Source organism: Lissotriton vulgaris, chromosome 5 (assembly GCF_964263255.1).
Source record: "Lissotriton vulgaris chromosome 5, aLisVul1.2, whole genome shotgun sequence".
NCBI lineage: Eukaryota > Metazoa > Chordata > Amphibia > Caudata > Salamandridae > Lissotriton > Lissotriton vulgaris.
In genome coordinates this window covers 600,187,850-600,214,921 of record NC_141693.1, presented here as the reverse complement: position 1 = coordinate 600,214,921, position 27,072 = coordinate 600,187,850, and the positions used below count along the sequence as shown (strand labels likewise).

At 43.8% G+C, this 27,072-nt stretch overlaps 1 protein-coding gene across 5 annotated transcripts in view; it reads left to right on the top strand.

The window, feature by feature from the left end:
* Positions 1 to 7,029: 7,029 nt before the first annotated feature.
* LOC147711306 (microsomal triglyceride transfer protein-like) overlaps positions 7,030 to 27,072 on the top strand; it is a 370,310-nt gene continuing 350,267 nt past the window's right edge. Inside the window, exons 1-3 of one of the 5 annotated variants that reach the window (XM_086922041.1) lie at positions 7,153 to 7,323; positions 7,429 to 7,528; positions 23,237 to 23,326. In XM_086922041.1, coding sequence (XP_086778167.1) covers positions 7,462 to 7,528; positions 23,237 to 23,326 — 157 coding nt within the window. In that variant the 5' untranslated portion in view covers positions 7,153 to 7,323; positions 7,429 to 7,461. Of the gene's footprint in view, positions 7,324 to 7,428; positions 7,529 to 23,236; positions 23,327 to 27,072 lie in introns of all 5 variants that reach the window. The other 4 variants (XM_086922042.1, XM_086922043.1, XM_086922044.1 and 1 more) reach the window with 4 other exon arrangements.

The following is a 27,072-nucleotide window of genomic DNA, read 5'->3' as shown; positions in this document are numbered from 1 at the left end:
GACACCTTCTTCCTTTGATTATTGGGGATCTGGATTTTAAATCACTCAGCAGGAGATGGGGCAATTGTTTTATAGCAGTAACACGGGCCTATTCACTTCTAGGGGCTCCTCCTCCACCTACACTCCAGATGCAGGTCAGCCTGTTGCTGTCTCACCTCCTCCACTGGGACAAGACATTCCACAGATCCAATCACTCTCAAATCCAGTCAATCCACAACCAGACAGAGGCGCACAGAAATGTTAGAGCACAAAAACCCAGCCACTTCTAAAGGAGTGGCTTCTAAACACACAGTGCAAAAAACACCTTTATAAAAAGATGTGTTATTACATTCTGGTTCTAGGCACACTAAACTTCCCCTTTCCATCTTAAGCCTTTGGGAAGATAGGCTGGAAAACATATTACAGAGCCTGCCTATTCTATCCTATGGGCAAGATGGACTTTCAACAGTGAAAAACGAAATGGAGATTATTTCACTGTCAGGACATGGTACACACCTTAGTGCATGTCCTACCTTTCACATGCACTGTACCCTGCCCAGGGGGTATGCTGGACCTACCATAGGAGTGTCGGATGTGCATAGAAAAGGGAAGGGTAGGTCTGGCAAGTGGGTGCACTTGTCAGAACAACATGGCAGTTTAACAAACTGCGTGCAGGCACTGCAAAGGCAGGCCTGAGTTCCCTTTTTAAGGCTACTTGTGTGAGTGGCACAATTAGTGCTGCAGGCCCACTAGCAGCATTTACATTACCAGCCCTTGCACACATAGTGCACTTTACTAGGGACTTTACTAGTAAGGCAAACATACCAATCATGGACAACCAATTATTATTACACTTTATACAGGGAGCACTTGCACTTTGACACTGTTTAGCAGTGGCAAAGTGTCCAAAGCATCTAAGTTGGCAACACCATGGCATGAAAAAGGTCTAGGGGAAAAGCAAAAAGTGTAGGGGACTTTAGCCAAAAAGGGCCAAGTCCTACAGTGCTATATAAGAATTGTAACTTGTGATCTGCAAGAAGAAAAATGATTTCTCTGACAAAAGCAGTAACCCACTGAGGTATTCACATAAAAAATACAGTTCTGTGATCTGTAAAGTACACGTTTTCTCTGCTACTTTATGATGGGTCAATCAATCAATCAATCAGGATTGGTAAAGTGCAACTACCCACCTGTGAAGGTCCGAAGGTGCTGGAGGGGAGGGGGGCAGCGCCGTTGAGTGCTGGGCTCACCCAAAAAGCATGGTCTTGAAGTCCTTCCTGAACCGGAGCAATGTGAGAGATTGCTTGAGGTAGAGGCAGGGGGTGTTCCAGGATTTGGCTGCGAAGTAGGAGAAGGACTTTCCTCCCGTTCTAGTCTTGCCAATACATGGGAAGGTGGCCAGTGAGAGCTGGGCTGATCAGAGGTGTCTTTTGGGTGCGTGGAAACAGAGGCAACTGTTCAGTATGCGGATCCAGTGTTGTGAAGGGCCTTATATGCGTGGGTGAGGAGTTCGACTGAAGGACTGGAAGCCAGTGGAGATTGCGGAGGTGTTGGGTGATGTGACTGCAGCGGGAAATGTCAAGGATCAGTCTGGCTGTGGGATTCTGGACAGTCTGGAGTTTGCGAAAGAGTTTCTTGTTGATTCCGGCGTAGAGAACGATGTAATAGTAGTTTGCTGCTGATGAGTGCATGTGTGACAGTTTTTCTGGGTTTGTTGAGATCCATCTACAGGTCTTTTGAAGCATGCAGAGGGTGTTGAAGCAGGTCGAGGAGACGGTGTTGATCTGGGGGTTCATTGTGAGTGATGAGTCTAGTATGATGCTGAGGTTTAGTGCGTGGTTTGTCCGGGTGGGCGATTTTCCAACAGGCCGAGGACCACCAGGAGTCATTCCATGTGGAAGGGGGTGGAGCCAAGGATGAGGACTTCTGTCTTTTCTGAGTTGAGTTTCAGGCAGCTGTTCTTTCAGCCCTTCCTGGAAGTTTTGCCTGGTGGTGTTGGGCTTGTTGGTGAGAGAGAGAATCAGCTGGATGTCCTCTGTGTATGAGACGATGTTGAGCCTGTGGTTCCTGACGATGGTTGTGAGGGTGGCCATGTAGACGTTGAAGAGGGTGGGGCTGCGGGAAGAGCCCTGGGGCATTCCGCAGTTGGTTTCTTTTGGTTCTGAGAGGTAGGGAGATAGTCTGACGTGCTGAGTGCTGCAGGAAAGAAAGGAGCGGATCCAGTTGAGGGCCTTGCTGCGGATGCCAGCGTTGTGGAGTCTGGTGCCTAGGGTGTGGTAGGAAACAGTGTTGAATCCTGCCCAGCGGTCCAGGAGGATGAGGGCTGCAGTTTCGCCCTGGAGGGAGTGGATGTCATGGGTGTGAGCAAGTAGGGCTCGTGGTGCAGTGATTGCTTCGGAATCCGGATTTGGAGATGTCCAGGACAGTGTTAGCTTCGATTAAGTTTGCTAGCTGGGTGCTGATGGCTTTTTCGATGACCATGGCTGCAGAGGGCAGTAGTGAGATGTGCCTGAAGTTCTTGAGGTCCACCACACCCACAGAGGGTTTCCTCAGGAGAGGGTTGACTTCACCATGTTTCCAGTCAGTGGGTAAGGTGGCGATCTCGAAGGATCACCCGAGGTAGTTCAGGTGAAATGGCAGAAGTTGTAGAAGTTGTGGTGTGAGTAGGGGTCTGAGGATGCTCCGGAGTGTATGCTTTTTATGGTCTGAAGGTGTTTTCTGTCATGAGCGGGATCCATTTCAGCAGGGTCTGTTGGGTGGCATCGCATTAGCGGGAAGCGGAAGCTGTGAGTTGGTCTTGGTTGTCGAAGTTGTCGTAGATCATCTTAATCTTGTAGCTGAAAAAGGTGCTGAGTCAGTTGCAGAGGCCTTGGGAGGGTGGTATGTTTGTAGTTTCGCTGCAGGGTTTGGCGAATTCCTTGATGATGGAGAAGAGTTCTTTCGTGTTGTGTGCGTTGGTGAGGATTCTGTCTTGAGGGAGTTCTTCCTTCTTGATTTGATGAGTTGGTGGTATGCGGTGGTGGCTGATTGTAGGCAGCACATGTTTCTGGGGTTTTGTTGGTCCTCTATGTCTTTTTCATTCGTCTGCAGGAGTGTCTGGATTCTTGAAGTGCAGGGTTGAACCAGCTTGCTTTCTTGATGTATCTTACAGTGGCTTTCATGAGAGGGGAGAGTGTGTCGGCGCAGTTGGTGATCTAGCGGTAGAGGTTGTGTGCTGCGGTGTTTGTGCATGACGTAGTCGTGGTTGGGAGCTAACAACGGGAGGAGGTGAACTGGTCTTTGGTGACTTTGTTCCAGCTTCTGCAGGGGAGGCAGTGGTCGTGCTTGTGTACGTTGTTTTTTTTAAGAAGTGGATGCAGTGGTGATCTGTCCAGAGGAGTTCCATGGTCTGGCTGTAGCAGACGCTGTTTCCTCTGGTGAAGACGGGGAAGAGTGTGTGTGTGTCCCGCAGTGTGCATGGGAGTGGTGACTAGTTGTTTCAGTCCTATGTTGGTGAGGTTCTGTAGGAGGGAGGTAGTGTTTGAGTTGAAGTAGTTAGCCAGGTGGCAGTTTAGGTCTCCGAGTAGGATGTAGTCTGCAGATGCGAGGGCATGGGATGCGACAAGGTAGGTGATGGTGTCAGTAAAGGGATCTCAGGGTCTGGGGGGCCTGTAGATGAGGGTTTCGCAGAGAGTCGTTTTGGGGTTGGTCTGGATCTGTAAGTGGAGGGTCATTGTGTCGTCCGGGAGGGTGGTCATGTGGAAGGTGCTTTTGTGAACAACTGTGATGCCTTCTCCTGGATGTTTGGGGTGGAGCTTGCGCAAGATCTTGTATCTGCCGGGAATGGCGGTGGCGATGTCGGGTGCAGAGTTGGCATTGGTCCAGGTTTCGGTGAGGAAGGTGACATTGGGTGAGTAGGTGTTCAAGGAGGTCCCAGATTTCTATGGCATGTTTGTGTAGGGAACGTACGTTGAGGAGAATGCAGTTGAGTGGTTTGTGAGCAGTGATGTAGAGTAGGTTGGGAGATGCTGCTTGGGTACAGAGGTGGCTGAAGGTGTGCAGGAGAGAGGGATGTGTGTGTTGTTCGGTAGCGAGAGTTGGCAGTTGTTTTTGCTTCCAGGGTTGAGATCATGGATCTCTGGAGGTGTAGTGGTGGCTGGCCAGAGGACCAGGATCTGTGATGCTGGTCACCATCGGGTCATGGACAGGCGCAGATGGGCTTGCCTTTGGTGTGCAGTGGCAGCCATTAAGTAGAGATCAGGGGAGGGTGGGTCAGCTGAGAGGCGGGAGTGGGAATGACACACTGACGGGAAAGGGGACGCATGGGCAGCAGCAGCGGGGGAAGACTGAGAAGAGTGAGTAGATTGAGAAGTGAAAAAGTAAAAAGTGACAGAAGGGCAAAATGAAGGAAAGAGAAAAAGAAGGCACAAAAGGAAAAAGGCAAAGTAAGGCAGAGGCAGAACAGCAGAAGAGCAGAGTGCTCTCCCACTGGGTCCAAAAAAAAAAGGAGCGCGCAGTTCCCCCTGGATCAAAAACTAAAGAAGGACAGTTGAAAAATGAAAGTGAGTGAAGGCACACAGGAGGGGGATCCTCCTTTTTGGAACTAGAGACCTCACACACCCAGCAAGCTAGGTGTCATGCATCATCATATGGGCTCGCCCCTCATCGGATCGGCGGTGCAATACCCGACGGGCACCCATAAAGGGGCTCTTTGGCGGGGATCTTTTGTTCCTGCTGTATGGTGCTGTGGGTGTGAGGGCCCTAGGGAATGATAGTGAGGGGTGTAGATGTGTGTAGGTGATTTTAAAAGAGGTTGGGTAGTCCACAGAGAAATTTTTAATGAAGTGGTAACCCACCTCACTAAAAACAAGGAGAGTGGTTGCTTTATCAGGCTTAAAGGTCCGTGAAAACAAAAACCTACTCTAAAAAATGTTGGTCGACATGTTTCATGCTATTGTGTTCTAAGCGATACTCAGCATTTCTACAGGACCAAGTGAAACTATCTACACTACTAGATGGTCATTTCTTTAATCTAGTATAAGTATGCCGGGTTCCGCCTTGTAGAAACCCGCATTTCATGGAGCGTGTGCATCTATGGATTCACCCGGCACAAGGACACCTCGTAGTCGATGTCCTCTCCGTAGAGGGAGCCGCGCCAACCTTCTAGCCGACACTCTTGCAGAGGAACCGGTGCTCTCCCACTGGACCACAAGGGATGAGGTGCAGGCAGGAGCCTGTGAATGGTGGAGCGCCTCGAACACACTGGAAACAGACAGCTCAGGGGGTTCAGGAGCCAGCACTGAGTGGTGGAGCTGCATGGGGGTAGAGCAGTCATACTGACCAGGTCAGTGGTCTTGCTCTTCTTGCCACATAGCGGCCACCATTAAGTAGGGACCAGGGGAGGATGGGTCAATTAGGAGGTGGAGTGGGAAGGACACACTGGAGGGGGGAGGTGCCGCGGGGGCAGCAGTGGCGGGGGAAATGAAGGAAAGAGTGAGAAGAGTGAGGAGAGTGAGAAGTGCAAAAGTGAACATTGACAGAAGAGCAAAACGGAGGAAGGATAAAAAGAGGGCACAAAAGCAAAGAGGCAGAGGCAGGACAGCAGAAGATCAGAATGCTCTCCCACTGGACCACCATGTATGAGGTGCAGGCAGGAGCCTGCAGACGGAGGAGGGCGTAGATCACCCTGCAAACTGAGAGCTCAGTGGGAAGCACTTAGTGGTGGAGATGCGCAGGGGTGCAGTCACACTGACCAGGTCAGTGGTCTTGCTCTTCTTGCCATGCAGCGGTCGCCATTAAGTTGGGATCAGGGGAGGACAAGTCAGCTGGGAGTGTTAAGGACACACTCGAGGGGCCGCAGGGGCAGTGGTGGGGGGAAAACGAAGGAAAGAGTGAGGAGAGTAAGAAGTGACAAAGTAAAAAGTGACAAAAGGGCAAAACGAAGGAAAGAGAAAAAGAGGGCACAAAAAGAAAGAGGCTAAGAGAGGCAGAAGAGCAGAGTGCTCTCCCACTGGAACACCATTGATGAGGCACAGGCAGGAACCTGCCGTTGGAGGAGGGCCTCGAACACGCTGGAACCAGAGGCATCAGGGGGCAACACTTAGTGATGAAGCTGCGCAGAGGAGAGCAGTTACACTGATCAGGTCAGTGGTCGAAACTGTCAGTAGAAAAAACTCCGATATGTCTCAAGCAGGAACAATAATTGCCAGTAATCTTGACTTTCAGACTTAAGATATTGAGCAAACATGTAGGCTTGTGGATTGTCTCAAACGACAGTGAACGGTAGATGGACGGATAAATGTGCATGGTAGATTGCAGTGTCTGGTCTGTGCCGCCTCTTGGCACATTCAACAGCTGTGGTGCGGAGGCAAAGGGGTGGGGGCAGGACAAATAGCCCTGGTGCACAGGCCTTGTCCGGCCTCCCTCCAGAAACCCTACTGCCTCCATGCTGTGTTATCTTCAATAAGCAGGGATGGACACAAACCATAGGAATGGAAGCACTAGCACAGACATGTATGGCTAAATAAACGAAACTAATTACTGTGGGAAGATGCCCAACAAGTGACCCCTCACTAACTATCTGAATCCCACTACAGAGGAATAGCTACAAAGTGTGAGGTGAATGCATTTTTCTGTGCTGATTCAGAATTTTTCAGAGTGCCATCGTAGATACGTAAACACTCGAGTTTTATTAGATGTGTTTTAAAAAAAGAATTACAAAGTGTTGTTACAGTAAGTGTTCTGCAGGATTTCTTGTTTTTTTAGCTCTTTTCATTGATTTTATTTTAGAAATTTAGAACAGCAACTCCACGGGGAAGGCTTGGTTTGAAACATACGGTGTCACATAAACTATCCTTTAACTGTGCAATATGCCCTTCTTTCAGTCTCCGAAGTGCATAGAAACCACTCGCTCACAAAGTTACCGCCGCCTCCTAGGGACGAGTCTGTACAGGCTACAAAGTTACATCCTGGCCCGGTCTCTTTAAGAAGGCAGACCCCTTGCCCTCCTTCCTGAATGGATTAGACCAGGGTGGGAGGGGCTACAGCTGCTCGTGTTCACTTTCACTTTGTAGCATTGTATTGAGTAGTTTTCAACTAACGGTTTACGCCGTGAGAGCGACGTTTTGGCTAGGGTTGTGCGATGACTCTTTCCTGTACTTTGAGCTTAATCCAACAATGTCAACAAACCTCCCTACCGACTCCAAATAATGCAATCGCTGTCATGACGAGACCGTGTTCTCTATTGAAATGAAGCCCGTTTCCAAATTGCCAAACTTTAAATTGGTTCGTGAAAATTCTGCCCGATTCCTGGTGCTGATGTAGTGTTTCCTCTGGCTTTTTGATGTAATTGATTTTCTTATCAGTGTGAGTTCCTGGAAAGGGGAGGGTCATTGCGCATTGCTGACTGTGAGCTGAGTTTTCCTCTGCCTCTTACCTGTTTCGCTCTCTTTCTCTTCTATCCGGTCACAGGCTGCACCATCCCAACTCAGCCCTACAAGCACCATGTGTTCCTGGGCACATCTAGGAAGACTGGCGCTCTGCTTTCTTTTATTGTCCTGCACAGCGAAAGGTATGTATCCAATGCAATGAATTGAAAAAAATGTACAGTATCGATAAATAGTCATTCACATAAACTATGCGTTGCGTGTCCCATATCCATCACTAATTAGGACATTGTGCTTTCTTGGCCTTCACATTGCGGTAGAAATGAACCCTTTAAAGCCATGGGGATAGTAAACTATCAAATAACGGGGCTGCCATGTTAGTTCACTGTCAACAGTTGCTCTGTCTACCTTTAAGGCTGGGTACCATGAGTACGGTAACGGTACCCGTACAGTAGCTGGGGTTTTCAGTGTTGCAAATGGTCCTATGCATATTAATTTTACATATGGGCAAATCCCGAAATGGCTTCAGTTGCAGCAAAGTGACCCCCTCCCCTCCCTCTCCCCCCCCCCCCCACACACACACACACTCTCCGTCAAAAACGTAGTTTTTACAAAATCAGATTCCTTTTCTGGAGTGTGGTTTGGTGGTGGCGGGGTCAGGAACAAAAGGAAATTAAGACTGCAATTAAATTATTATTATTAACTTTTTAAAGAGTAACTAATTAGGTATGCTGTTTAATGTTTAATATGAAACAAGTGAACACATCTAGATACATTTTTATTTGTAAACGGGTAAGTTAAAAAGTGATGGCTCTGCGAATGACCATTAACATATCCACTCTTTTTCACGAAAAAATATGCCCTCTTCTCACCTGCCAATAGCGTGGCCACCTAGTGCCTTGCTGTCATTATACCAGATTATCAGTGGGCGTTTATGTAACCATTTCCTGTGCTCTGGGATCTATAGGCATGGATTGCTCTCTTTTAGGCAACTGGACTAACAGGCCTGCTAAATAGTTACAACAGAAAATCCCAGGGCTGAAGGCATGGTGTCCTGACAACGTGGAGTTAGGTGTCAAGCCTACCTAGGAAGAACCTTTGTCATTGCTCGTTCTGTGATATGCCTATTTGCAAATGTAATTCCGTCCTCTTTAAAACCTGGTGTGGATGAACAACCCAATAATTAAAGTAAAAGAAAAACCTTGAGCAGATGATGTTAAATTCGTTCAGTTAATTAGTGTCATCTCACAAACGAACCCCTAAGGCCTATAAAAATAGGTCTTGCTTGGGACATCCTCCAGGATGGAACAGCATAAAACAGTTATTTTCTGGGTATTTTTAAGTATATTTGGCCAAAAGGCTGGCCAGTTTAAAAGGTCTCTTCCTGAGACCCAAGTTAAACTTGACAGGGCAAATTATAATTCACATTTCTTTATTATTTGTTTTCAGTACTTCAACGGAAAATAAAATCCCATATTTGAAACATTTTTTTAAAAAATAAAACATTTTAAAAACTATAACCTATATTACACATTTCAATTGTAGCTAAAAATATCAAAGTATCTCTTACATTGTTAATATTATTTACATAATTTTACACAAAATTGGGACATAATCGAAAGTGTTGGTATCAAAGTATCTCTTACATTGTTAATATTATTTACATAATTTTACACAAAATTGGGACATAATCGAAAGTGTTGGTATCCAAAATGATGACAAACACATACAGTTGGATTTAAATCATGCACACTTCGCGCACATAGTGGTTGTTTATGGTCAGTGTATGCCTTACCTTCCACCCTCTAATGACTTTGAAATCCAGTTTAAAATGTAAATTAAATTAGCATATTGGGAATCGATAAGGTTCGGGATAGAGTTGACTATGGATGAGCTTGGCTTCACAAGGCAGGAATTACTTCTTGATCCACTGTCGCTTACTCAAAGATCCATCTTGTAGCTAGCCAGTTGTACAATATCTTTGAAGGTCACTTTACCAACTGTATTAATATTTAATCTTTCAAGAAGGATATATAAGATACAGACAGAAATGTAAATATTTTGAGATAACTACAGATGAATGCTTAAATAAGTATCGTACCTTTAAAAACAAATATTGTAAAGTTCCCTCTTCAAATTCCGAGGAAGCTCCATTTTCTTTTATTCTGCCAAAAAGCTACACATTATATTCTTTTGATGGGAATCTCATGTGTTAAGGAATGAGTCAAGGAGACTACTCAATTTCTAATAGATAGCTCCAGAATACATTTTCCAGTTTACCATAACCCTATTTAGATAATATTATGTTGTGTTATGTTGATTTGTATAGCGCACTGATCTAGGGTATCCAGGCACTTGGACAGGTGTGTAGGTGTGTCGTACCCAAGGTGCTTATACGAAGAGCCAGGTCTTCAGCTTCTTGCACAACTCGAGAAGTAAGGAGGAGGCTCTGATGGGTTGAGGGAGGTCTTTCCATGTCTTGGGTGTGATGAAATGAAAACATAAATATTCCCAGGAGCAGAACAATACATTAGCATGTTGGTCTCATGACGCCATGCCGGTGCAAAGTCATTGAACCAAGACTAACATTCAGTTTGATAAATGAAAGCTCAAGACTGCTAAACTGGTGTCCTACCCTAATGGAACCATTACCACAATTGTGTGAGGAACATTTTTCATGTTTGAATCTATCTTAATATATATTTCACATGATTACTGTACATTATTCAATCAATCAATCAAACTTTATTTCGGTAGATACTGCCATAAAAGCACAATAATACAACGTTTATAATACAACACCATAGAATGACATAGAAAGGGTACAAACAATTTCAACTGTTGCTCACTTGCATTTAACCCTAAATTACTAAGGGATGGCATTATAGGGAGAAGCAGACCCCACTAAAAGTTAACCCTTGAGGACAAATAGGCATAATCAAACATCTCAAGTGGAGTTAATTATTTTTTAAAAAAATATAAATAAACTAAAAAACAGAATTAAAATAGATAATCATAAATTTATAACATTTAAAATTGGGAAATTGATTTGGTATGGACTACATCATCTCAATTCATTGACCTAGCTTCGCACTAAACATCTGTGTTTGCACCACGTTGCGAATAAGTATTTTGATATAGCAACAGTAATAATCTGGTTTGTGTCATACTTTAATAGTCTAAAGACCTCTCTGTAATTTCTTACTCCCAAGTTCCTACATAATTGGAGAATCCATTTAGATCTAGCCATATGATATGCAGGGCAAAAAAAGATCACATGGATCTCCGTCTCTTCTGTCTCATTACACCCAGGACATAATAGTTTATTAGCACCCAGCCAATTATTAGTAAACGCATAGAGGGGTACTGTTCCGTGCCGGAATTGAAAGAACAGTTTCTTGGCTGCAAGAGGTTGAATCAAATCTAATACTGGCTCCAGGCTGTAATGTGACTTAACATCCAAAAACCTAGAGGTTAGGCTAGAAGAGTTAGTCAATTGAATGATACTTATCAATCTGTATTCTTTCAAGGCAGTGGTTAGTGATTGTTTCGAGGTGGTGGGACATTATTCCTCAGGTGCAGACCACAAGTCATTTCTCCCTATTTTACGAAAAGTATCCCGAATAAAGGACAGCCAGGGGATCTTCCCTGCTCCCAGAATAGACATAACCAATTTAAGTTCCTCTCTGTAGTCTTCCAGCTCTGGCGTGCTCCATAGCCTTCGCCAGTAGAGGAGTTGGCGGGAGGTGATCAAGTCAGCAATGGGGGCCATGCCAGGTCCATCCTTAGCGGGATTAAAGGGGTGCTTTGTGGAAGACCCAAGAGTTGCCTGAGAAAATTATTTTCCGTCACACTTAGTGTAATAATTGAACAATGTCCCCAAAGTTCAGCACCGTATAAAGTGGCACCCCTAGTTTGAACCTTGTATATTTCGACCGGGGGGCCGATAACCTTCACGGCACAACTTCTGTAAACTTTTAAAATCCCCCACTCGCTTGGATTAATTTTAGATTCGCCTTGGTAATCTGCGACCCCCAATCCATTCTCTCATTTATGGTAAAACCTAAATTGTCAAAGACAGGGACCCTTTCTAGGGATCTAGAGTCCATTTTAGGATGTGGGCAGTTAGTGGAGTCACTGAAGATGACTCGAAGCACACCCCTATTGTTGTTTCTTGATTCTTTTTCTCTTTCTTACTTTCTCAAGGTTAGCGTGCATACACTCTTTTGTGCCCCGTCCCGAGTGCACATATGTGAATACCGCAAAAAGTGTGACGCGTGCTGTGCGAGTCACAAAGAGTTGCACAGCTTTATATACATTTGTGTTTAACATTATACACATACTCAAAAATATTCCAAAAGGTAATCCATTTATTTCTTTCATTTCTCAACGTCTGTCTTTCACGTCAAAGGTACGAGGTTCCAAAAGTTTCTTGCATTTTTTTGCAAAGGAATTGCCCATCCGGGCCTAATCCACAGACATGTCGGGAAACTCGAATCCTCCATTTACATTTAAAATCACCCAATGCATTTCGGTCAATGTGACCTTCCCCAGGGGTATCTACAATAATAAATGAATGTCTGTCAGACAAAGGAACTGATTCCTAAGCAGCAACTAAAAATTAACACAGTGCACTTTTTCAACCCTTATCCCTCAAGTGAAAAATTACAACATTCCTAAACATAATATTTAATTTCTCCCCACTTATTTTAGTGCCAAACATCCCCTACACTCCCTTGGTTACCAGCCCTCTCCCACCAGTTAGTGGAGTCGGCATGGAAGACCATGTACTTTGTTTTCTGTATATTGACAGCAAGATTTCTTTTCTTACAAAACAAGCTAAATTCATCTAAGACACGCTGCATCCCCATAGGTGTTTTAGATAGGAGCAGAGTGTCATCCGCAAACATTAATGCTGGTATTCTGCGGTTAGCAAGTTTTAGTGAATCTATTTCCTTAACAGCTAGAAGATCCTTAATTAGCCCATTTAGGAAGAGGGAGTAAAGAGTTTGTGCAAGCACACACGTTTGTCTCACATCCTTCTCTACAGGGAATGGAGCTGAAAGATTCCCGCTATTCCCAAATTTTATTTTGGCAAAGGTACCTTTATGCAGGCGTTTAAGCTGTTGGCAGAGGTAAACTGGGGCCCCCTTTTCAAGCAGTAAACCCCACAACTGGTCTCGATCCACCATATCAAATGCGGATTTGAGATCCACACATGTTAGGTAGAGAGAACCTCCCCCCAGCATGATATTTTTCCAATAGAGAAGTTGTAGTCTAAACAACTGCTCTATAGTTGAGGTTTTGGACCTAAAACCTGCTTGTAGGGTGGTAAGTATATTATGGTCGTCCATCCAGCTTTGCAATTTTGCCAAAAGAACACGCGCAAAAATCTTTTGAGTTACATCGATTAGGCTAATTGGCCTATAATTTGCCAGTTCTAATTTGATAAATGGGGATAATCTCGCCACCTGCCCACGTTTGGGGGGGGGGGGGCTTTCAAACCGTGGAGAATTGCATTAAAAAGACACTATAAATACGGACCCCAGATTGCCACTTCTGATATGAACAGGTCACCAGGGATCCTATCCAATCCGGGTGCTTTATTTGGGAGTACTTTAGCCAAGGCCGTTATGATCTTATCCAAAGAACAAAGCGGTATATCTGCTTGAGGGACAATGATACAATCATTAACAGGAGGTCCTGGTTCAGCGGCTTCTTTTTGCGCTTTAGAATACAACCGCTCAAAATGGGATCGCCAGATCTCCTCCCCTAGATTAGGCTCAATTGCATTCCTGCCCTCCAGTCTTCCATTCTTCATCTGGTTCCAAAACCCTCTTGGATCTTAATCGTCTAGGGCTTTCTTAATGGCCTGCCATCTATCATTTTCCCATTCTATTTTTGCTTCTAAAATAGTTTTCTTAAAAAAAGCTCTTGCCTCCCTAATACAATGAGTGTCGCCCTTTCGAAGTTTTGACAAGAGGGCCTTCTTTGCTTCTTTGCATGCCCTATTATACCAAGGGTTGTTACTCCTTTGTTCTTTCATTCTATGGATTGATACGCTAAAAAAGGCCTCAGCCAGGGTACTAACCACAGCCGAATGGTTTTCCCCCAACACCTCTAAGAAGTCAGTGGCACCGCTATTATCTACAATTAAACTTGTCTTAACTAAAAAGGGTATAATAGATTATAAGGGGAGGCCATTGCCTCTGGTGACTGTAGAAATGTTCCCCAGGGAATTCTTCTGCCTCCATTAATAACAATTAAATCAGAGGGAGGCGGTTTGTCACATCCTGTCCCTCTGCCGGTTGGCACCAATCCATAGTGGCAACCAGCGGGTTGTGATTGCTTTCGACATGAGTTTGCACCAGAAAGTTCACAATCCTATACCAAAATTCCACCTTCACCAAAATATAATGGATTCCTGCAGGTCTAGACAACTGCCCCCCCAGCATTGTTAAGAACAAAGTCTTAAAGTCAGTTAACATGGATTGTGTGACATAAGCCCCGTAGTCAGCAGAACGGATATCAGGGTGAGAGCCTGCATAAGATTTTCCCAATGCAGAGTCAATCATCTTATCACACCATCACGCAGAATATTATCATCCGCCATAGAAGGACGACCCACTAAACTGGTGACAATGGAATCCACATGCACCGACTCAGGAAACGACTCCTCCATGTCTTGCAAAGGATACAATTTGGACATAAAGCCCAGCATCATGATGTGATCTGGGTCCTTCCATTCTTTCAAGAGTACATCTATCACAAAGGGATGGATAGGAAAAGATGTAGTTACAGGCTTCCAAAATTGTGGCCGAACAGCATCCTGGGAAGTGCTGGCTACAGCAGCATCAGGAAACCCCATGTTCCCTCGTACATGAGAAAGAATGTCAGGCAACAATTCCTTGGAAATATTTTTTCCTTTCAGATCCACCGCTCCCAAAAAAGAGTCATCAGAGAGGAACCCTACTCACTAAGGAACCAGGCTAATCGTTATATATGAAAAACAGTGATTCCTGTGGAATGATATACTATGAGGTTATGATACATAAGCACAATCGCAATATAGAGGGTTAGATAATGGCAGAGTGCAAAGGAACCACTAACGCACCGATTCCAGTGTAATATATTTTATGGATTTTTTAAACAATAAAGTTAGCAGTAAACATTATACATCAAAACAACATTTGTGCATGGTGTCCCAAGTGACAAAGCAAACCTAAACCTAAGTGGCAATGTGAATATTACATACAAGGTTGCCACAGTTTGTACAAGTCGACCATTATCAAAATAATTCCATGTGAACAGCAGCTATATACAATGATGTGCTGGGAAAATGCTCCGCTTTACTGAAAGCGGCAAACCCAATTATTCTAGGCACCTGAGTCATGACTTTTCTGTGACAGGGACAGCTTCCCTGTACCATTTCCATTTGCCCTATACTTCATTTAACATTTGGAGCTTGCCCTACCTCAGTGTGATGTGTTACATTTAATAGTAGTCAATATTGTTTTGAAGCAATTTCTCTCACATTTTACAAACTTGAGGATCACAGCACTCAAACAACTTTAACACCCCCCCTTACCCCCCCTCCCTTTTTAAGACCACAGTCTGATGATTTGCTTTTACGGGGGTAAAAACGTAAACCTATTCATATTTGGACTGTAAATAAATTCAATGTAATTAATGTATTTGTTAATCTCCACTACAATTTCCAATTAAGATATTATTAAGTAACCCTCTTTTCAAGTCCTATTGGCAGTCAGTATTTGCCTGTACAAGGTAAACATTCCTTCTTTTCTCCCTGCCTTCCATTTTCCCTACCCCAATCCCTCCATCTATTATTTGTATGCTTTTATATATTGTACATGTAGGAACTTCCACAATTCTTAGCCAAATACTTTAGTAGACTATTTCTCTATAGACCTCATTAGGATTGTTCGCTATTCTGATTACCCATAGTAGACCTCTACGGACTACAGGATCTAGGGCCATGCCTGTGCCTTCATCTTTTCACAGCCTTCGGTCTTGGATCACTACATCCCCATCTTCCAAATGAAGACTTGCTGTGTACAAGAAGGGACAACCTTTAGTAGTGACAGTACTTCTGTAGCCAGCAGGTGAAATTCTGTTCTGTTGCCTTTTGCAAGGATTCCTCATCCTATTTATGTACGTTTATGTTAACCTATGTGAACATCATCACCAACCACAGCAAAGGGCACCAACTGTGCACTGGTGAGACCCAGTGTGAGACTTAGCATCTTTTGGCGTGTTTCCCCTGAGTTTTAGCTTTCTGACCTCCTGGTTCGGACTCTGTTTTTACTGGCTTAGTGTTTCTGCACACTTTTCTCACTGCTGATCAGTGGTAAAGTGCAAGTGCTCCTGTGATAAAATGTGTTATGGATTGGTGTTGCCATGATTGGCCTGTTTGATTTATGTGTCAGTCCCTAGTAAAGTGCACTGTGTGTGCCAGGGCCTGTGAATCAAATGCCGTTGATGAGCTGCAGCACTGGACTGTGACACCCGCACGAACGGCCCGTAAAAGGTAATTCAGACCTGTCATTGTAGAGACCGTGTGCGGTCGGGTACCACCATGTGAACTTGCAAGTGCCCCCACTTGCCAGTCCCCAACCTTCCCTTTTCTTACATGTCCACCACCCCTAAGGTATGTCCAAGGTACCCTAGTGGGCGTGATGTGGTGAATGTGAAAGGTAGGACATGCCCTGGTGTATGTGGCATGTTGTGGGAGCGAATTACACCCTTTTTTGTTTTCGCTACTGCAAGGCTACCTGTTCCCATAGGACTTAATTGGAAGTTTGTTTATAAACACCTTATAAACATAACTGGCCCGGGGAATTAGGTAAGAAAATAAAGTTTAGTATGCCAGAACTCAGAATCTAAAGATGCATCTTTTAGTGAAGGTGATTTTTACATTCTGTGTTTGAAAATACCACTATTTTCTTGCCCAGTCATCCCGTGTGCCTCTGCTGGAATGTGGATTGCCTGTCTGGGTTTTGGATGACCGAAGGCTTGGGAGCAGGAGTGGCTCCAGATAGTCTAGGTGGGTCAGTAAAGGGCTGAATAGACCTGGTGGTGCAATTGGGGAAGGGAGAGGTCATTTCCTTGCACCTCAAAGGGCCTGGTCTGCCTCTGACCATGTGTTGAATGGCTAAGAGAAGCACACCTTATTTTATAAAAAATTTTAAACAACTAATTTGGGTTGTATACTTTTTAACATAATCGTGCAACTGAGGTAGCACGTTTGTCCTGACCGTGCCTACTGTGAAGTCCTATCTTAAGTGTGAGACACACTTAACCTCGATGCACTGTTGCAATTTGTGGTTCAAAACGAACAACACTTAAGTTAAACAATTTATGCAAAAATAATCATCAATCTTTTTCCTGTTTAAACTCTTCAAATTTACTTCACAGAATTACAAAAAAACTCTCATGTTACATTTCAACATCAACATGAAATGAATTTGCTAGAAATAATCATATAACAATTGTTAGACATCCGACGATGGTTAATCTTCTCTGTACCCAATTCATTTTGAGCTTGTGGAGCTCTTCATCAGGGGTCTGAAAACTGAAATGAACATTGTATCAACTTTCTCATTACAAAAATGTCAACAATTCTCAAGGTACTTGGCAAAGTCTTACTAAAAGTGAAAAAATTAAAGGGTGAATCACAAGACAAGGAAAGAACCTCATCCCCCACCACTGTGTGTGATAATGCCTCTTATAATCACTAGTTCAAAAAAAGTTCAATGTCCTGCAAAAAAAGACGGGATTATGTTGGAATCGGTCTAAATATTCACCAAACATCACAGTGATGACGACAGTGGGAGCCTGACCATGCCATCTCCACCTCCTGCCAGGAAGTCACACCAGAGAAGGCAGAACTGGTTCTGGCTGGGCACAGACACTAAGAGATCAAAGGATTTTGGGATATAAATACTGGGGCCCAGACCCCTGAACTTTAGAAAATATTTGGATCAAGAAGACTGCCAAGACGAAGAGCTGGAGAAGCTGTGAGGAGGAACTACCACTTTGCTTTGTGCTTTGCTGTGTTGGCCTGCAGTGGCTGCTTCTGTCTTGGGCAGTGAAAGGACTGGACTGAACTTTCTGCAATCTACTTTTGTGACTTTCTCCAAGGGCTTGAGGTAGAGCTTGCCCCCTGTTCAAGAAGTCTCGGAACAGCAAAGACTTCAAGCTCTTCTGTCCTCAGTACTGGGGACTGTGTGTTTTCTGCTGCAACAAAGAAAAAATAAACCCGACGCCGTCTACGACTCTGCTGCTGACTCTGTGTCTTGAAGGCACTGCAGAGGGCACCGCCGCAATGCCGCTCTGCGACCCTGGTCTCACCGACGACGCCTGCTGACGCCGCCACCGAGCCGCTGCTTGCACCGCAACCTGTGGGCACCGCTTCACTTCACGAAGATGCCTTGGTATCCCTGACGACGGCGCTCCACGCTGAAATCTACGCCGCTGCTTGCACCGTGGTTCGAGGGCACCGCTCGTAAAGTTACACCCCACGAACTCCCTCCTGCCGCACCGCAGCCATGGCCTACCGAAGCCGCTGCTTGCACCGTGACCTGCCAGCACCACGATGAGCACAGCATTCACTTTGCATCACGATCCTGGTCTCACCGACTCCGCCATCAGGCGCTGCCACCGAGCCGCTGCTCGCACCGCGACCTGAGGGCATCTCACGCCGCACCGCTGCACTTTGCACCGCAGCACTAGACGTCTGCCAACGCCAGCGCTCCTTACTTCATCCGAGAGGAGTTCAATCTGCAACGCATGTGAATTCAAGGGCCTGACGACTCCTGCACCGACCTCCGGAACCGACACCTGCAGGTGCTGGGGTTTCGGAAGCTCAACAAGATATTGCCAATGCCCTGCATTTCTAAAAGGTATTGTATGCGGGTCTTCCCGACACCGCAGCCGGCCCGCAATGCTGCGGTCAGCCAGAAGTGGTTGGATTTGTTTGTTCATGACACCACAATAGCCCCGGATGGAGCTATCGACATCAAGGAACTGTTTTCGAAGCATATTTTGATAACTGAAGATTTTTAGGTACTGTATTGTGGATTTTTAAAGTTTTTGGTATTGTCTTAAGTATATCAAAATATTGGCTATTTTTCTAAACTGGTGTGGTGTCCTTTTGTACTACTTACACTGTATTACTGTTGGTTATGGGCAAATGCTTTACACACTGCCTCGAAGATAAGCCTGACTGCTCGTGCCAAGCTACCAAGGGGGTGAGCAGGGGTTATTCTAGGAGTGTAACTCCCTTATCCTGACTAGAGTGGTGGTTTCTGCCCAACTTTGGCACATGTCCTAGCCGACCAAAAATCCCATTTCTAACACCCAGTCCACCTCATAATCCCCAAGGAACTAAGGCAGTGTTATGGAAAACTGTATTTAAGATGTTCGTCAGTGGGTGAGTCCAAATTGTCCATTCTTCAGTGAAGTCAAAACAGGACCAGCAGACACTGTACTGCTAATGTTTCAGTGGTTGGTTACTCCAGTGTTTTTTTTTGTCTCCTCAAACAAAGTCAGGAACGTAGGAGTTATGCTTGATTCAGGATTGTATTGTGTCGTGCCAGTCAGTAACCAGTCCAGGCATCTTCTACAGCATTTTTGATGCATCTATGGCATTCTCCATCATATACACCTACACACTCGATCCGCTTCCACTGAAAAATTTGGAAGGAGTTTGAGGTTGAGCTCTTTCCCACGCTTTGGCTTGTTTGCAACTAGTCGCTCACCTCTGGAGTGGTTCCTTCGCAATGGAAGCGGGCGGTGGTGACCCCGTTACTGAAAAAGCCCACCCTTGATCCTAAGTGCTTGAAGAATTTTAGACCCGTCTTGCTTCTACCTTAATGACCCTAATATTAATAATAAGAGTATGTTCAAAACCGTCTCTAAATTTTGTCATCAAAGATTTGCATGCTGGATTTTTTAGAAACCCTTACTTATAATGCGAAAGGAGAACTACAAGTCCCAGCATGCAAAATCCATAGCTGTCTGAAAGTGTCAAGCATTCCATGCAGTTGTCTGTCGCATTTGGGTTAAACATGGTTTCCCGTACGAAACAAGCAGTTTAAATGCACCAAACCAAAAAAAATTGTTTTGCCTTTAAAGTGTTTTTTGTTTGAGGGTAATCATAAAATTGGCAGCAAGGGCAGGGATTTACATTCAAGTAAAAATGCTAAATTTAAATTGCTGATGAACTAACATTTACAGTCATTTAAAACAATGGCATGCTAAAACGCTGTACTGCTCTGAATAATGCGCCCCACACTATCTCTATTAGTTGTATGGTGGACTCTCAACTCCTACTGTGCAGGATCACATGGTAAACAAAACACCCTGCCGCCTCACCACTGCTGGAAGAGTTGCAGAGATGCAGGACAACATTGCTGTGTCAAGGTGAGAAGAGCTGCTGTTCTGGCGCTCCTGTGCAAACTCTGCTCAGGATTGCAAAATAAGAGCTGGTCGTTTTTAAAGTACTGCTGAGGCACGAGAACCTGAAGCGCACCACCTGTGTCAAGGCAAGGGCCCCCTATGAGTACCGGTACTCTTCTTGTCCTAGGAATGAGTTCCGGTACTGAAGAGGCGATAATTAAAAAGTGCTGGTACTCCGTACCGGTGAGTACTGGCCCATATAAAGCACTGCTTATGTGTAGATGTTGTTCCTGCCCGTCAAATGCCTAATGCTGCTTCATGCAGTCAGGACCAGTGGAGTTTCAAGGGTGCAGGGGAGACTGTGCACAGCAGAAAAACTGCTAGTTTTCATAGCCTCCACATCTTCAACTATGGTGTGAGGGAGAAAAGGATGTTGCCAATGTGGTTCCTTCAAAGAAAAACATAACTTTGTGATATTCACAAACATCGATAACGCTGTAAGTTGGAAAGTTCACCAATCAACCCCCTTGTTAGAGGGCGCTGGAAAGTAGTGAACTTAACATGGACAAAAAGGTTCCATGCAAAGAAAAAACAGAGCGCACAAATGTACAACAGAATATTTGTTCTAGACTAAGGACCAAAATCACAAGAGGCCTTTTAACCTTGATTGGAGTGAAAATAGGAGTTTTTACGGAATTGGCGTAGTGTTTCATGTGGTGATGCTGCATGTGTTAAATATTGCATGTAAAAGTAACAGATTTGTTTCTAGCGATACGTTCTCCAGGTGTTACCTTGAGGGACTTGTCCCCACAAACAGGCCTAGAGTTATTGAATGACATGCCGAAATCTGTGTGCGGTAATTACGAATCTCAAAACTACCAATACCTCTGGTATCTGTAATTCTAGGTGTGAAATAGTGCACTGGTAGGTATTACAGCAGCACAAAGGGCCTGATTTAGATGTTGACGGATGGGTAACTCTGTCACAACGGTGACGGATATCCCGTCCGCCTAAGTATACATCCCATTTTGTCCTATGGGATTTATATTTCAGCGGACTGGACATCCCTCGCTGTTGTGACTGAGTAACCGTCCGCCATCATCTAAATCAGGCTCAAAGACTGAAGACTTTTCATTCTGCAACATTTGGCAGTCGTTGAGTGAGAACTACCTGAAACGTAGCCATGCAGCTAGGCAATTGCTGGTCTACCTACCTTTTGTGATTCGCTTCAAACGAACGACCATTTACAGGTAAATACTTTAGGGAGGTAGAAGTAAACTCAGGGCCTAAAATGGGCCGGGTCCTGCTGGGTCTCTATCGGGCTCTCTATTTTTCCACCTCAGCTTGGAAAAAACTTCTTAACTGCCTTTGATGTAACTTTTTTGCAGTCTGTAGTGTGCGAACTTGAAGTGCTTTACATGAGCATCAACTAGGACATATTCCTTTATTTTTTAGTAGGCACAGGGAGATTAAGCGGTTTGCCCAGAATGACAGGGAGTTGAGCCAACACTGAGACACGAATGTCATTCCCAGCTCCAAAGTCGGCAGCTCAGGCCCTTTACGCCACAACCCCTTAAGCCACAACCTCTCACACAATACCTAAAGCATTTTCAATATTATATACAGCAAAGCCACAGTATATTTATTTTATGCAACAACCGCTGACAAAGCCAATAGTCTTGGCTTGTTGTGGTGTTACTTATTGTATTATATATCTTGAGACAATGACTGAAGCAGTAAATAATACCAGATGGGCGACGCAGTATGTTAAGCACAGATTTGTATGCATAAATATTTAAGCCTTGCCCTTAATTGTATGCATATGTATATAGGCTGGTATAGCAGTGTCCAATGTACATACATTTAGGCAGTTGCGAGACATCTTGGATTATGTTATTAAGAAATGGAATTTTAAAGGGTGTACATTAATATGCTTCATGGCTGACTTCAGTAACAGTGTCATTGAATTTGAGTATGCTGTTTTTAACTCAATATGTATTTTTATATATATTTTATACATATTTTAGTCAGTGAGATTTTTGCATATTTATGGCTTACACACAATTTAGATATATGTTTATTTACGTATCTTCTAGTGATAAGTCTCATAATGGGTCTGTTTTAACCCGATTTATTTTACCATTCTTTCAAGGAGATGTCAATTTGTTGTATTTTAAGTTTCTTCATAATAGAATGTCTATAAACTCTAGTTTGCACGCTGAAATTAATACTTTTATCCCTGCAATTGAATGATGTTAAGGCATTGATGTAGGTTTCTTCTATGCCTATGGTCATGTGACACGGGAAGGTGCACACCCAGCAGTTTAAAAATGTTATAGCGGAATGGCTTTTAGTGTGTAAACAAGGGCACGGCTGTGTTCGAAACGCGTCATGAAGTAAGGAAATAAAATTCTACATGCCATCGCTATTGGGGTCTGTTTCCCTCTGTTCGCCGCTGCTGCTGCTGTGGAGGTTCGGAGAGTTCTTGGCTGCAATGGGAAATGCGGAAGTTAGTTGCTTCCGATAACAGACCCCCTTTCTGCACGTTCGCAGACGCCTACAACCACAGCAAAAGGAGGAATTCCGGAGAGGAATATTTAGCAGTGTAAAACAGGAAGGCAATAAATGAACTAAATAACCTTAAGTATTGCCCGGCGATGTCGCCTCTTAACCCACAAAGTATGAATCAATGAAGAGGCAGGCGCTGGAGACTGGAAGGCAGGAAACAAGGGTTTATTCTCTCCGGAGGAGAACACATCAGATCAGACCAACAGGGAATCTTCTCGAGGTGCTCTAACTGCATCTCTGAGGCCTGGAACGCATTTATTGCAGGAAGACATTCTTTATTACAATAAAGGTACTTTGAAGTATGAAAGACATCCCCGTAATCTTCCGCTTCAGGCCCGTTCCCACACACCCTTACAGTGAGAATCCCCTCCCCAATCACAATACAGGATCGTTATCAGACGGTAGGAACAGCAGGGCATTCCGCCGATTTCCGGAATGCGTGTGGTGTGACGGATCTCATGGGGTGGGGGCCTTGATCTACTGTAACTCCTTTGAAGAGGGGTGATTCTTTACAGTTAGGGCCATAAACTGCATCCGCAGGGCTAGTTGATAGCCTGGGACCGGCCTGGACAATCGTACACGGAGGAAGAGGAGTGTCAGAGGGTGCGATAGTGAATAGGATGAAAGGGAGGTGTCGGGCAGGCATGGGGTGTGATTCTCAGGGAAGAGCAGCGCAGGTGGAGGGGGTTTACGGCCCATGCATGAGAGAGAGAGAGAGCGGGGGTGACCAGTGCGTGGGGGAGATGCTTGTGAGGGTGGGGAGCCGCGCTGGGGATCGGCGGCGTGCAGAGAGTGGGTCTGATCAAGGCATCTAAAATGGCTGCCGTGCACGACAAAAGTGTGGCATTGGGAAAAAGGCAAGATGGCGCAGATAATGTTTATCAATACGAATTAATTTTTCACAGCAGCAGCCCCTACAGCAGCAGTGATTGGTGACACCAACCAGAGGACGACGGCGGCTGGGTCGGAGGACCCTCCGAAGGAGGAATCAGGTGGTGAGTCATTCAGCATTTGTGCGTAGGTGGGGAGGTGATAGACACGGGCAGTGTATGAGGCCGGAGGACGCCTGTCTCCATTTGCAATTATCTTACTAGGCAACATGTCCACCAACACAGAAAGAGAACGAGAAGCGGCGGCAGATGTACTATTCGTAATCTTCCTAAAATATCTGCAAGCGCAGTTTTGACGAACCAAATCCTGAAATGCTAAGAGTGGGGAGAAAGCAATTTGGCTGCTTCAATGAACCTTGTCAAAATTTAATCAAGTATGCTGTAATAGATTGGCATTTGAAAAAAGGGGGAGTCAGGTCCTGGGACATGTAGCCGGTTGGACCATAGGTTATAGTTATAAAAAACAATTTACCAACTACATTCTTCTTTGAGTCCTCTAATTGAGGAAAAAACCAAGTGATACTCCTGGGTTAATTGAGTATATTTCACTCGTACCCTTTTGTTTTATTATATTACGTTTTTTTACTATTTCATGTATGAAAAGGACACTTGACGTTTTGCTTCATTTACACATAAACACAATACATTTCTACAACAAAGATACACCATTTATATATACACAAATATTTTTGATATATACACAAACATTTAGAGCAACATATTAGGCTGCTCACGCTTTCTTGAAAAGACAAAAGTCACGCTTTGGACTCAAAGTTTAAATAAACAACAAGTTAATGCAACCAACGTTTTTTATACAAAATAAACCATAAATTAATTCTGTGGTCTATTAGGCAACTGATGTCTATTCCCTTTATGTGCCGATGTGTTTCAAACCCGATGTATTCGCTTGTCGGGTTCTCCTCAGGGCTCTGTCTTTTAGGTTTATCTAAAAGTGTATAAAACAAAAAAAGTTTTGACTTATTTTGTCTATATCTTGTATGTTTCCCTCCATCTAGTACTAGTGTCACTGTTATTACCTGTTTTCCAGCTGTCGCCGGTCCGCAAGTATTGTTTTGTATTCGACTGGGTTTCTTTAAATTTGAACGTATAAACAAGTGGGGACATGTTGTCATTCTCCGTTTATCCCTGACAGTATGACAATGCACATACTCTGGCTGGACATACCTCAGATTGTCGGTTTTGTTCTTTTTATAATCTTCTGTTTATGTCCTGCTTTTAATGATAATGTTTATCCTTGCCGGTTGTTCACAGCCTAGAATTAATAAAACATTCATGTAATTCTCTCTAATGATAGTTTAAAAGTAGCAGCGTTCGCTACTCTGGTCGGCATACCTGGTATGTTTTGAATTTCCCACTTAAGCTGCAGTCGCTCTGCGTGTTTAGTCAAACGGCTATTTTCATTCTGGGCCAACAGTCGTTCTCTTGTGCACAGAAAATTATTTTAGGTTCTGGGCATTTCGTTTGGGCAAAAGAGACTATTCCAATATTCTGCATTACACCTACTTGATTTTGCGGCGATCTAGTGACTTCCTAGTCAATCTGTGGATGCGGCGGTCATCTTTAGATGGGAGTTTTAAACCTAGACGCGCGTGGTTGAGACCCGCGCGTTCTGTGGCGGCCGTCTTTTAGTAGGTTTTAGTAGTTCAAGTGTGTTATTGTTGTCAGTGTGCGAAGCCTTAGTATTATAGCAAGGGAAGATTATTTACAGTTTATTACAAAGAGAAGGTGAATTACAGTTTTAGATTCATTACACAGGGAATAACATTTATAAAATTTACACAATACACCAAGTTTTCGGTCACTTGCTTTCTGACTAGTGCAACCGTATTCCGGGGTCAGTTTTTTTCTCTGGTTTAGTGTGTGTATTTCTGATTGTTATAACCTTGATACTTCAGACAATGAATTTAAACCAGTAAGTGCACTATTGAATTTTAATATCAAGTACGCCTCTTTCTGTAACAGGATTTTGTCAGAGTCCATTGGTCTTGATTGTTGCAAAACATACAAGATTGACCACTTAAAATCATTTTCAGTGTGATTGTTTTCTATGAAATGTTCAACCATGGGAGCGGTTAGAACTTTATTCTTTAACCGTGATTTATGTTGGGTTATGCGTATATTGGCTTGCTGTGTTGTCTTGCCAATATACATTTTTGAGCATGGACAAACAATTACATACACGACATTGAACTACAAACCAATATCAATTGGAGTTTGTAAGGTATACTTTGTTCATACCTATTTTATTTCATTATTTTTAAATGTTTCTGTATTGTTTCAACTAAGAAAAAACACTATACATACATATTTACAATTTGTACAAAACAACATATATATTCTACAACATTAAACAATATATAGAGATAGAATTCATCACATAGAGACAATTTCATCAACAGACATCAATTATTGTGGGATGCCCTATCTTGACACCAAGTTCATTTACTATCCATAACAACTTAATGCAAGGAAAAAAGTAAAAAATACTCTATGCAAAAAATCGCTCTATATGACCACACATGAATTAATTAGTCTAAAGGACTTCCAAGTCAATTGCTTCTCAATGTGCCGACGCGTTTCGAACCCTCCCAAAAATCCACAAAAAAGGTATACCCTTTTCTAAAAGACGAGTACTATACACAAGCAGACTCACGGGGGGCACTGTATAATTACCAGGGAAGATCCCGTAACAGATTTAAAACTTTCTCTGAAACCTCTTCTTCATCTGATTCGTCAGGTTCAGCTACACGTGGGAATCAAAACAAAAAACAGGTGTCTTTTTTAGAGAAAGGCCAGCAAGCAAAGACAAGGTTCAAGGTACCATGGGAGATGCGGACAAGGAGGAACTTTTACAAATCGTAAGGGCAACCACAACAGTAGTTAATTTATCCCCTAAAACATTAACGAAAGACGAAGAGTCTGTATTGAATTTAGGATTCAAATTTGTCCCACGCCAGCAAACAGACTTTACTCAAATGAAACTTGAAACTTTTGAGTTTTGTCGTAAAATCAGACTCTGGGCTTTTTTTGCTAATCAGCCACCAATGATTGAAAAAGAGACTACGGGGCTACGAAACAAATCAAATTTCATACCTACTCAAAAAATCCCAAAACAGATCTATGCCTTTGAGCAAATCATGTTATCTTCAATAGACAAACTAGAAAAGAACAAAAAATACATTCAACAAAACATAAGTAAAGGGCAAAGAACTGCATTAAAAAACCTGAGGGAAGATCAGTCAATAGTTATCAAGCAGGCCGACAAAGGCCGTGCAGTCGTCCTTTGGCCAAGGGATACATATTTTGCAGAAGCACGGTCACAGGTTGACAATAAAGTCTGGTATAGAACTCTTCAAGAAGATCCTGTCAAAAGTATACAGGGAGCAATAGCTGACATTGTCAGAGTAGGGATGGAAAATGGCTATGTGGGTGCAAAAGAAGGTGAATTCTTAATTTTTAATCAAAAAATTCCCAAGGACTCCCATCCTATACTTCCTCCCAAAGATTCATAAAAATCTGAATGAGCCCCCAGGACGACCCATTGTCTCTGGGTGCGATTCTTGTCTGGAACCGCTTGCAAAATATGTAGATTTTTTCCTGAAACCCTTTGTGAGCACAGTCAAATCATACTTAAAAGACACAATGGACTTTTTGGTGAAAGTGGAGGGAACTGAATTTAATCCAACCTTGCATCTACTAGTGACAATGGGTGTCACGTCCCTTTATACCCAGATCCCCCAGGACGAGGCACTGGATGTAATTGAACTATATCTGGAAGCTTGTGAAAGACCACACCGAGTTCCCACTAGTTTTATTTTAAAACTAGCAGA